Source organism: Nuphar pumila, chromosome 14 (assembly GCF_984573655.1).
Source record: "Nuphar pumila chromosome 14, dmNupPumi1.hap1.1, whole genome shotgun sequence".
Lineage (NCBI taxonomy): Eukaryota > Viridiplantae > Streptophyta > Magnoliopsida > Nymphaeales > Nymphaeaceae > Nuphar > Nuphar pumila.
The window spans coordinates 28,351,444-28,364,935 of record NC_143262.1 but is presented as its reverse complement, the minus strand read 5'-3'; the positions used below and the strand labels follow the sequence as shown (position 1 = coordinate 28,364,935).

General features: G+C 36.6%; 1 protein-coding gene across 1 annotated transcript in view; it reads right to left on the bottom strand.

The window, feature by feature from the left end:
* LOC149816692 (histone acetyltransferase of the MYST family 1-like) overlaps window positions 1–12,458 on the bottom strand; it is a 49,258-nt gene extending 36,800 nt beyond the window's left edge. The window contains exon 1 of the mRNA XM_089987229.1: window positions 12,120–12,458. Within this exon, the coding sequence (XP_089843355.1) occupies window positions 12,120–12,408 (289 nt within the window). The 5' untranslated portion in view covers window positions 12,409–12,458. The remainder of the gene's footprint in view (window positions 1–12,119) is intronic.
* Window positions 12,459–13,492: the final 1,034 nt, after the last annotated feature.

The window sequence follows — 13,492 nt, the reverse complement described above, 5'->3', positions numbered from 1 at the left end:
ACTGAGCGACGCGTACTCTATAGGCCCGGAGGCAGTGATAAATGGGCAAGGGTTGCTAGGTCGTCGCCCGGAAGCAACGCGTCACACCGGCGCCCGGGTGTGGTGTCAAATAGGCAAGGGTTCCCTCACTTTGTTGGACGGGTGGGGGTAAAGAAGTTAGTCCAAGACCATAAAATTAGGTTAGCCACTTGGAACATAGGATCTTTAACTAGTAAGTTGGTAGAGTTAGTAGATGTTATGTGTAGGAGAAAGATTGATATTTTATATCTACACGAGACCAAATGGGTAGGTGAGAAGGCAAAAGTGATAGAACCTCGGGGATATAAGATTTGGTATGCAGGAATAAATAGAAATAGGAATGGAGTAGGGATTGTTATGAGTCGTGAGTTTATAGATAATGTAGTTGAGGTCCGTAGGAAGGGTGATAGGATTTTACTTATTAAATTAGTATTAGGTACGGATATTATTAATATTATTAGTGTTTATGCACCTCAAGTAGGTTTAGATGATTCCATTAAGCATCAATTTTGGGAAGATTTAGATGGAGTAGCACAAGGGATATCTTATGGTGAAAAGCTTTTCATCGGCGGTGACCTTAATGGACATGTAGGCATTAGTAAGGATGGATTTGAGAGTATCCATGGAGGCTATGGTATAGGAGAAAGAAACGAAAGTGGAGAAAGGATTTTAGATTTTGGTTTGTCCTATGATATGATCTTAGCAAACACTTGGTTTAGGAAGAGGGAGTCTCACCTAGTAACATTTAAAAGTGGGGTTAATACGAGTCAGATAGATTTTTTCCTACTTAGAAAGAGAGATAGGGGTTGTTGCATCAATTATAAGGTTATACCGAGAGAAAGTGTAGCTACACAACATAGAGTCTTAATTTTAGATCTTAGAATTAGACAATGCCGCAAAATGGATAGACATAGGATAGATCCTAGAATTAAGTGGTGGGCACTGAAAGGAGCTAAACAAAGAATGTTTTTAGAGCAGGTAGTTAAGGAAGTTGATTGGTGTCTCGAGGAGGATTCAGACTCAATGTGGAATAAGATAGCGGGTGGCATGAGAAAGGTGGCTAAGGAGGTATTGGGTGAGTCTAAAGGCGGTGCACCGCTAGGTAAGGATACATCATGGTGGAACGAGGATGTCAAATTAGCTATTAAGGTTAAAAGAGAGTGTTATAGAAATCTAAGTATGAGTCATGATAATGAGAATTTTGAGAAGTATATGATAGCAAAAAAGGAAGCTAAAAAAGTAATTCGAAACACAAGGGATAAGGTATATAAGGAGGTTTATGACAAATTGGATACCAAAGAGGTCGAGAAGGATATTTATAGGCTTGCAAAGATGAGAGATAGGAAATCGAGGGATCTGGGTATGATTAGATGTATCAAAGATGAAACACAAAGGGTTTTAATCAAAGATGGGGAGATTAAGGAGAGATGGAAAGATTATTTTAATAAGCTATTTAATGGAAGTCATGTTCAGGATCTTGGAGACTTGTTCATTCATTTTCATGAGATGAATCGTGACTTCATGCGCAAGATTCAAAAGAAAGAAATTGCAGAGGCTTTGAAGAAAATGAAATCAAGAAGTGCAATTGGCCCAGATGGTATACCTATCGAGGCTTGGAAATGCTTGGGAGAGAAAGGTTTAGAATGGTTGACAAATCTTTTTAACAAGATTTGGCGGACAAATAAGATGCCTAATGAGTGGAGGAAGAGTACTTTGGTGCCTCTATATAAGAATAAGGGTGATATACAAGATTGCACAAACTATCGTGGTATAAAACTCATGAGTCATACTATGAAACTTTGGGAGAGGGTGATTGAGTCTAGGTTGAGGAAGGTTGTCATGATATCGGAGAATCAATTTGGTTTTATGCCTGGAAGATCAACTATGGAAGTTATACATCTTCTTAGACAACTTATTGAGAGAAATAGATAGAGGAACAAAGATTTGTATATGGTTTTTATTGATTTGGAGAAGGCATACGATAGAGTACCTAGGGACGTTCTCTGGTGGACAATGATGAAGAAAGGTGTTTCTCTCAAGTACATTAGTATAATTAAGGATATGTATGAAGGAGTAGTAACCAATGTCCGCACTTGTGGAGGGGTGACAACCAATTTTCCTATAACGGTTGGGTTACATCAAGGATCTGCTTTAAGCCCTTTCCTATTTGCTATAGTGATGGATGAGCTTACGGGATCAATTCAAGAAAATGTGTCGTGGTGTATGTTGTTTGGTGATGATATTGTTTTGATTGATGAGTCTAGAGCTGGGGTTAATGCTAAGTTAGAATTATGGAGACAGACATTGGAAGCAAGAGGTTTTAAGTTGAGTAAGAGTAAGACAGAATATATGGAACGTCGGTTTAGTAAGCAACGAAATAGTGATGGGAGTGTAGTGAAGCTTGGTGAGCAAGAAATACCGGTGGATGATTGTTTCAAATATTTGGGATCTATCAAAGTATGGAGAAATTGATGGAGATGTAAATCATAGGATAAAGGTTGGGTGGATGAAATGGAAATGTGCAACTGGAATGTTGTGCGATCGTAGAATGCCATTGCGGTTGAAGGGAAAGTTTTATAGGACGACTATTAGGCTCGCTTTACTATATGGTTCAGAATGTTGGGCTGTCAAGAGACATCATATTCAAAAAATGAGTGTAGCTGAGATGTGTATGCTTAGATGGATGCGTGGAAATACAATAAAAGATAAGATTCAGAATGAGGAGATACGTAAGAAGGTAGGCGTTGCACCCATTGAAAATAAGATGAGAGAGAATCATTTACGGTGGTTTGGACATATTCGGCGAAGGCCTAATGATGCTCCAGTTAGAAGGATGGAGAAATGGGAAAATATATTAGTTAAAAGAGGTCGGGGTAGGCCTAGGAAGACTTGGATGGAGATGATAGGAAAGGATATGAATGCTTTGAACCTCACCGAGGACATGGCATTGGATAGAAATGATTGGATGAGAAGGATTCATGTGGAAGACCCAGAATGATTTTCTTTGTTGGTTCATATCGCCGACCCCAATTGTTTTGGGATGAAGGCGTAGTTGTTGTTGTTGTGTTATGAGATGCATGTCATTCATAGCAGCTCATAGAGACATAAATGCTTTATATGTAATTTTATGGTTGTATTTTGTGCAATTCATCATTGTTTCATGTGACATGATTTTTTTAGAATTTTTGCTAATTTTTTCTGATTTTTTTATTTTTTTGGATTTTTAGAAATTTTTTATTAAAAAATTATGATATTTTATGAAACGATACGATACATTATTACTTTGGGCCTGACCAATACGGGTAATGATACGATACTTACAACCTTGGGTAGGGATACCCACTTCCACATGGCGCTCTAATAATTCCTAAGGTTCTATCACCCATGACAAGAGAAATAAAATGCAAACACTATGTTACTATCTGAATGGCAGATCTACCAGGACGACCTTGATAATTTTTTAAATCACTTGTTTATCAGAGAACAGGATTGTGATTAGCCTAAGGGCTTCTCTTAGTCCTACTTGTGGTGCATAGAATCCTAATTCCAAATGGGCCCCTGTGATCATTGCAAAATTTTTCCTCTTTGTTCTCTATTTTCCTTCTCTTTTTCTTTTTAGCCTCTATTTCGATTGGATCCAGATAAAACATCCGAGAAAATTCAAAGAATTGATTTTTTTATTTTTTGAACAATAAGAGATCCAGGATCAGAATTGGGTCCGGATATCCGATTTGGATTATAGATTGGGTCGGAAATAAAAATTGAATTTGGATTCCAGTGAATCCGAGAAATGAATGGTTTTTTTATCAGAGGTTGACCCGATTATTGAGGTCATGGGCAAAAAGGAAATTTTTGATTTTTTTAGAAAATTTGGGGTGTTCATGGCCCCAAGCCTTCATTCTTCCAAAAAAGAGAAAAGAAAAGGAGAATCATCACCAATAAACTTGCACAGATAAAATGAGGGAGGCACTATGAAAGTTGACAAACCAAGAACCCAACAAACACGCTTTACCACATACCACAATTAAACAACACAACATTTAACACCGTGACACTTCTTAAACAGTCAGACCTATATCGAATACAGTCAGAACCACATTCTAGCTTCATCTATCTACTTTTTATGATCTTGATCGTTCATTATGGATTTACTTGAATGACTGTTCTTTTAAAATTTATCATTCAATAACACTAGATGCCAAAATTTTCAACTAGGATTTACTATTAATGTTTATTATCAAGAACTGTTTGTTCAAAAATTTGCATTTAAGATGGTATTCATGTGTTATTGCTTTACAAACTTTGAATGTGCATTATATATATATATATCAAAATTAAAAAATTTGTGTCATATCCTTTTCAAAAATTTGACGAACTCGTTTCCCGGACTTGTGATGCGTGGGGTCTCTAAAAGCCACTATTAATGGCAGTTTTTATTGTCAGATGTTGTCCTTTAAAATGCTAACATCCCTCCAACAAGTTTTAACAGCAACCAGAAGAACATGTGTCTTCCCTCCATCTTCTCCTCTGGTGTGTGTGACTTGGCAGATTTCCATTTGTAATACAGAAAGTATCGTCAGATTTGGTCTTTTCTTCCTAGCAAATCCAAGTTTTTATCAATCCCATTTTCATTCCTAATGTGGTCAACAAGTCATTTTACTTCTTACCAACAAAACACTAATATAGCGTAGCATCATCCAAACCCCTTCATCCATTTAGATTCCAATCTTACCCCCATCAACTATTGTTAGGAACATTTTAGAGTCCTGGCCAACAGCCTAACCCTTTTGAACTGGCTAATCCAATGGACCACTTGCTTCAACCTTCTTATATACCCAGACTAAAATGGAGCTTCTACCAAAGGCAAGTGCCTCCACTACACTGTCATGTTCTCCTGAACTGTCTACAATCTAATATTAAGAGATAACGCCAGTAGGATCTGGATATTGGATCCAGATCCAACATATAGAGAGTCTGACATTACATGTAACCTTCCTATTTCTGCATGTCGCTTTTTATCAGTTTCCTTATTGTATATAGATTGTATGTCATGTTTTATAAATAGAAGATCCCATCACACGGTTCAGCAGCAACCCCTTGTCAGAGAACTAAACAAATCAAAAAGCTTTCTTTCTTTTTCTTTGATATTTTCTTTCTTTTCTGATTTGACGTCATACTGTTTATGATTTCTCTATTCTGTTTGAATCTTGCCCTGCCAGTTCAGTTTTACATATCTGAAAATCTGATTTTAGATTCAGATCTAATATTAATGTTTCTTGATTGACATCAATTTTGTTCTTTTTTTCTTTTGACGTCACACAGCTGGTACTTTCTTTATATGTTTAAATCTTTTTTCTGTTATAGATCTGAAATCTGATTTAAAATAAAAAAACGGAAAAAGGTTACAGATCCTAAATCTGATCAGATTTACAGCTCTAAATCAGATTACAGGAAATTTGTCTTAATTCTTTCTTCTTGACCATCACGTTATCTCTTGGCTTTGTATCAGAAACTGTGGGTTCCTGATCATATTGTAATTTCTTCTGTCTACTAGATTTACCGACAAAAAAAAGTCAGTCCAGCTTTGGTCTTATATTGACGTGATTGGTTAAATATTATTTTTATATCTTTATTATTCTCGTCTACTTTCCTATGGATTCAAATCCTCAACCATCCCTGTCCTCTACCTTCTTACCTTAATTGGTTTCTAAAAAATTGAACAATTCCAAATTTCTAACATGAAAGAGGCAAATAATTTTTTTTATTAGGAGTCAAGATCTCTCTGGACACCTTGATGGGTCCATCATCCCTCCACCAAAATATGTCATCAAGGAGGGTACGGATGAGAATGGGATTGTTATTTTCATATGTTAATGTCAGGAATCCAAAATTTATTTTATTGGTGAAAAGAGACTAGGCTTTAGTTGCATATATTATTTTTATTTTGTCACAAGAGGTCTTCATTGGAGTGCCAGATGATTGTAGGTTAGTCAAGACGTATTCCCAGATATCAGATTACATAGTTATGTTCTTGATGAAAGAATTTCAAAATTTGAAGGGGTTCATGTTCATTATGGAATATCTCAATAAGATGAAATCAACTTGCCATGGTTGTTTATGAAGTTTCAGACATCCAATGAATCTCAAGAAGTTCTTATTAGTAATGTGTCATGTGGTCGTGAAAGAGGATATTTTAAAGGAGGTCGGGGACGAGGACGTAGAGGTAATCAGGGAGGCCAAGGCATACTTCATACACTCAATATTCATCCTAGTATTTCTGCACAAGGACAACGTCCTATCCCTACTTATTTTCATATGCAAGAAATCGAGACATGATAAAGCAAATTGTTAGTTCAAAGATGATCCTAGTTACAGTCAAGGATCAACGCAGTATAAAAACCAAGACAAAAATCAATTTAGAGGTTAGATAAATGGTCAGATTAGTGGTGAAGGACAACTGCCTATAGATAAGCAGCTATTACTTGCTACCCTTGCAGGACTTAATCTAAAGCATAACGAGCAATGAGTGTGATATCTCGATTCTGGGGTTGTTAATCACATCACATGTGATGAGGGTAAGTTCTTAACTCTGATTCCTTACCATGGCAAAGATAGTATTGTTGATGGAGATGAGACTCGCCATCCTATCAAGCACACTAAAAATATGTTATGTCAATTCCCTTGTCCAAATCTAGTTCTTTGAATCTTTCTAATGTCTTTCTTATTCCTAACATCAAGAAAAATCTTATTTTTGTCACTAAGCGTATTGATAATACCAATTCATGTGTTGAATTTACTCCATCTTCTGCTTGTGTCAAGGATCTTCGCACGAAAAAGACATTCACTAAGGGCAAAATATTGATAAACATGTTCGTCTTCAAAGAGGATCATGCGTCCAAGTCAATCGGTTTTGTTTCAAAACCTAGTTTAGAGTCATTGAGTCCATCTATTTTGTTTAATACTTCTAGTTTAAATAAATTCAATCTTTGGCATGGTCATCTTGCCCATTATAGTTGAGGTTTTATTGAAAGATTGGTTTCTAGTAATCTCATTCCCGACTCTAGCTTAGATTGCGGGTATGCAAATGCCATATGTTTAAGTTGTCAAGTTTCAAAGAGTCATGTACTTCATTTTAATTCATTGAATGAAAGAGCTTTGAAACCTTTTAAAATTGTGTATTTTGATGTGAACCAACATTTAATGCTTCTTCTGGTAGTCATTATTATGTTTCTTTCATTGATAACTTCTCTCGTTAGACGTAGATATATTTTATGAAGCACAAGCGTGAAGTTTTTAATATATTCACGAAGTTCCATATATTGGTCAAAAATTTGTTTTCTAGGACCATTCTGAATTTTCAGTGTGATGGTGGAGGTGAGTACTCTTCAAAGGAGGTCATTACTTATCTTGAAAATAATGGAATCAAGAGAAGATTATTTTGCCCTTACACTCCTCAACAAAATGGACTTGCTGAGAGGAAACATTGTCATATTGTTGAAAGTGTCCCAACAATGTTACATGCCAGTAGAACTCCTTTATATCTTTGGACAGAGGCTTTTCACTCGGCCATTCACACTATAAAGATGTGGACAATGAAGATTTTGAATTACAAGTCTCCGTATTATGCTTTATTTAGAAAGCACACCGACTATGATTCTTTATAGGTCTATAGATGCATTTGTTATGTTCACATCAATAAGTTTCTAAAAAACAAGTTTGAACCTAGAGCTCATGTTTGTAAATTTTTTTTATCATGTTGACAATTATAAAGGTTTCAGGTGCTATGATATAAAAAATAAATGTCTTTGCATTTTCAGAAATGTGGTATTTGATGGCAGTTCTTTTGAGTATGATCTTCTTGTAAACAGGTTCAAAAAGAAAAGGAGAGCAATCAGGAATACTACCAGCAATGGTTAAGTGAGGAGATATTTTCAACACCAATTGATGTTATTCTACCACAAGAAAGTGCCTCAGACAGTCTTGGACAGCAAAGGGAAGCCTCTATTAATGTTGAAGACAATGCTACTACAAATGGGAGATATAAAGGTCATGTTGATACTCAAAGAGGGAAAGAGACAACTGATAATGATATGAGACGACAATCCCAAAACATGAATAATTATGAAAATGCAATCAGCCAATTTGATGAAATCGTGACACAATGAGAATTCAGAAGGTCAACTACGGTTAAACACCCTATTGACAAATGGGTGAGTTATGAAAATTTCAGCACAAACCATCAAGCTTTCCTCATACAGATAGAAAAGCAAGAGGAACCAATTTCTTATTTTCAAGCTATTAGAAATAAGAAATGGATTGAAGCCATAGATGAGGAAATAAAAGCATTGCATGAATGTCATACATGGGAAGTAGTTAAAAGGCCTCCAAATAAGAATCTGACTGGATCAAAATGGGTTTATAAGATTAAGTATAAACCAGATGGTAATATTAAAAGGTATAAAGTTCATCTAATTGCAAAAAGGTTTACTCAAGAGTATGGTATGGATTACAAGGAGACTTTTAGCCTTGTAATTAAAATGGGAACAATAAGGATCATTTTATCTCTAGCAATGAATCATGGTTGGATCCTGAACCAACTTGATGTCAAGAATGTATTCTTACACGGAAACTTGAAAAAAGAAGTTTACATGGAACAACCACAGGGATACAGTGAAAATGATCTAGTTGAATATGTGCCTAAACTTAAGAGGACAATATATGGGATACAGAAACATGGCTTCTATAGATCTTCTCTTGAACATTCGTTGTTTACTCACAAAGGTAAAGGATACATGAGTGTTCTGCTTATATATGTGGATGACATAATTAATTCAGGGAACTCAAATAAATATATTCAAGAAATAAAGGAAGTGTTGAGCAGATGTTTTAAGATGAAGGACCTTGATCAGTTGAAATATTTCTTTGGAGTTGAAGTTGATGAAAAGAAAGATAGGTTGAGCTTAACCCAATATAAATATATTGTAGACCTCTTGCGTAAGACAGGTATGTGTGATTGCAAACCTTTACTAACTCATGTTCTAATGCATCAACAGTTGAGTGTTAATGATGGGAAATTGTATAGTGATCCAACTCAATATAGAAGTATTGTGAGAATGTTATAATACCTTACCAACATTGCAAACTAAGTGTCTCAATTTAAGCATCAGCCAAGAACTACCCATATGGAAGCAGTGAAGCAGATTTTAAGGTATCTAAAGGGTATCCTGGGTGATAGGTTGTCTTATAAGAGAAGAAATAAAAGGAAAGATTTATAGCCTTTTCAGATGTTCATTGGATAGGCGATCCAAACAAAAGGTCAATTTTAGGTTATTGTTAGGGATGACAGTGGACCGGGGGGAAACAGGGCCCTGCCTCGCCCTGTTTGGACCGGGGATGGAGGTTAAAATCAAAACTCGTGCGGGGATGAACTTACTCTTGCCCTTGCCCTTGCCCTTGCCCTTGCCCTTGCCCTTTCCCTTTCCCTTGCCCTTGCCCTTGCCCTTGCCCCGCCTCGCCCCGCTCTGTCCCCGATCCCTGTTAAAGAAATTACTATTATACCCTTATACAAATTATAAAATCATATATATATATATATATATTCCTAACCTTAATGTAAAACTCTTTCTCGAATCTCTCCTCTCTCCTTCTTCTAACGAGTCACACGAGCTCCCATTTCTCTCCTCTCCTTCCTCTAACGGCGGAAGGCAACAACAGCGGAAGGATCGAGGAAAAGGGGCCCCGCCTCGTCCCGTTTGGATTGGGGATGGAGTACATGAAACGGAGAATGGACCGAGATGGAGGTTAAAATCAAAACTCGTGCGAGGATGAAGGGCAAAATTTTGAGACCGGGCAAGGGTGGAGATCTTGTCCCCAGCCCCGGCCTCGGTCCACTGTCATCCCTAGTTATTATGTATTTGTTGAAGGTAATTTAGTTTAATGGTCAAGCCGAAAACAGAGAGTTGTAGCTTGATCCACCATTAAAGTTGAATACCAAGTCATGGCAACGATTGCTTCAGATTTGACATGGATACAAAATTTGCTACATAAAGTGGATGAGACACTTCCTAGATCAGTTTTATTTTGGGGCAATCAAAGTGCCATAAGGATTTCATTGAACCCTGTGCATCATGGAAAAACCAAGCATATAGAGATTAATCAACACTTCATCAAAAGTAAAATTGAAGATATAAGATTGTAAGTACAAAAGATTGAGAAGTACAAAAACATGTAAGATTGTAAGTACACAATCAAATCATCAAGGCTAATCAACACCCACACTTGTAAGGAAAAACATAGAGCAACAAAAACATATACTCGACAATTTATGAAAGTTTATGTTTGATAGTTTTGTTTGTATCAAGAATCAGATCACAAATGTGAAAGGAATGTGCATTTTATATTTTATGGTTTTGATTGCATAATTCTTTAAATCTCTCTTTTTTCTTTATTTATTTATATATAGATAGATAGATAGATCCGTGTCCAAGTATCTAGTTTTTTTAGACCAGCCGTATCCGACACTTCTTCCTGTGTCCGACACCCGTGTTAGTGTCCAAGTAACATAGGTCATGACTCAATTGAGAGGAAGGCAAGGAAATCCTATAAACTTTTGAAACTATGGATGTCAGATTACAAGCAAGAGACATATTTGGTCTAATAACCAAGGTAGCCCACTTTCATATGATCTGCATACAGTTGTCGTCTACATTGAGTTCGTTCATATGCATCAAGATATTTTGTGGTCATATTCTCCCTAGAAGGGACAGTTATCCGAGCTATCACCCAATGGGGTCAACAATGCCAATCTCTTGAAGCAACATTTGATATGGCAGACTTTTCATGTAATCCATGAACTCGTGTCAATGGCAATTCATTGTCTTCAAACATTTTGTATACATTCACAAAAAGATATGATCAAATATGTGTTTCAATGATTCCACAATGTTGTTCAATCTTTTGTATCAGGAAAACTACAAAAACATTCTACTACAATCATGGGCTGCCAAAAGAAGTGGGGGCCAAAATGATCCATATATTTAGGTCAATCTCATTTCTTTCTAACATGCACAAGAATGTATTCCCAGTAATGGATGAAAGGCCCAAAAATGTGCCATCTAACACAATGTGTAATTCTTAAATAGGTGAAATATAAAACACTGTATGATGATTGCACACATGGTCATTCACTTGCCTAACTAAAGTAAGGCTACCTGACAACATAACGAATAAGGGCTTCTCACTGCTCTCCATGAAAAGGAAGTGTTTTCATATCAATGAAAAAAATACACCTGTGGATGTATCTTTTTCTTCTTGAGTTGCTCTTTACCCAGTCAGACAACAGGTAAAATTCATCAAACCAGAACAAAAACTACAGCTAGGAGTACAAGTATGGAGAGGGAGACAAATGATGGCGTCCTAGTTGCAGGCATAACAGCCTCACATGCTCGTACATGTGATGAAATAGTAAGTTCAACCCCGGTTTAGTGCTTACCACAAGGACTGTGCATTTGGTCCACATTCCAGTGTTTTGAAACATGTCCGCACTCACAACTTAAGTAAATAAATGCAGCCTCGCCGCTTCCAATGACAAGGATGAAAAATTCAATTGTTTCAAGAAGAAATCCCGTTATGAGAGTTGCTCGAACTCAGAGACTTAAAAAAAGTTTTAAAAAAATGAATATGCTAAAGAAAAAAAGGCATGGAAGAACTGGAGAAGAAACCTCCTACCGGTTAGTTAATTGAAATCCATGAACAAAATCAATGTCGACAGAAACCCTAGAGAAGCAAAGGATAAGATACAAGAACATGCTAACAATAACACACGTGTATAGAAAGACGAAATTCATTGTTGGTATCAAACAAAGTACTGGCAATTCAAAACCCACGGAACCGATTTTGTGTTTCTCCAATTTCCCAAACCGAAATAAACCCTAGAAGATGAGCACCATCTATGTAAACCCTATAAACAAAAGGGAACAAAATCCAAGCGGAGTGGGACGTAGAAACGACAGAGAAAAAGAATTCTCCAACAAAACCCGAGTAAGAATTACTGCCACAGAAACCCTAGAAACGGAAAAGAAGGAAGCGAGGGGAGTACCGACATTCGGTGTAGTGGACGTAGTATTCGTAGTCGTTGGGGCCGCCCCCCTGCAACTTCCGGCGCTCGATGACCTTGACGGGGTGGAACTTGTTGTCCCTCCACCGGCACATCACCCGAGTACCGACCTCAAGCGGCGCCGCACCAGCCTTCCGATGCTGCGCCCCGCCATTCTCCGCCTCCACCGCCCCTCCTCCGGCAGGGGCGGTGCCCGCCGCCTCCTCCCTCGCCGGCTTCCCGTTGCATGAGGCGCTGCCACCGCCTCTTTCCGAATTGGCGTCAATCGAACCCATGGTTATGCAATACGGAGGAACAGGGGAAGGAGAGTTCTCTTATTTATAGTTTCTCTAATGATTTTGTGATATTGTAACTCCTAAAGTATAAAGATCAAAACCAGGCAGTATATTTCAGCCATGTGTCCATTTTATATATATATATATGAGAACTAGAAATATGAACATTTCCAACACTTTTAAATGAGAAAATATGAACTTTGAATGCTTTAATATTTATGAAGATTATGAGCCATTGATTTTAAAGCCTTCAAAAATCTCATATATGCATCAAAACCGCAGAGCGGGTTCTTATAAAACTAAGCATGTAGATGACATTTGTGTGTTAGATTCAAGAGAAAATGAACAAAGAATATATGAAAATCACGTTCACACATTAGTTCTTATATTTTCAGGTCTCATATTATACTGACTCTATATGAATCACTAGAATATGAGAACTGAAAATATGGGCATTTCCAACACTTTTTATCCAAATCCAACCATGTAGATGTTCTTGGCATGATGAATTTACTAGGGATCAACCATTGTTTCGATAAAAAAATATGATTTTTGAATACTTGAATATTTATGAAGAATATGCACCATTGATTTTAAAGCTTTAAAAAAATCTCATTTATGCATCAAAATGGGATGATTAAGCGAGTGTTCTTATAAAACAAAGCATGCAAATCCCCACAGTTAGATTTAAGAGGAAAGAATATGATAACTGAAAATATGAGAACTAATGTATGAATCATATTTTTCATGAATTTTTTATTCTTTTCTCTTGAATCTAACCATGGAGATGTGCTCTACATGCTTGGTTTTATAAGAACATGCTCTTGAATAATCATATTTTGATGCATAAATGAGATTTTTTTAAGGCTTTAACATCAATGGCTCATATTCTTCATAAATATTCAAGCATTCAAAAATCATATTTTTCATTGAAAACACAAGATCCAATGGTTGATTCCTAGCAAATTAATCATGCCAAGCACATCCACATAATTGGATTTGCAAAAAAAGTGTTGGAAATGCCCATATTCCAGTTCTTATATTTCAATTATCATGTTCTAATATATATATATATATATATATA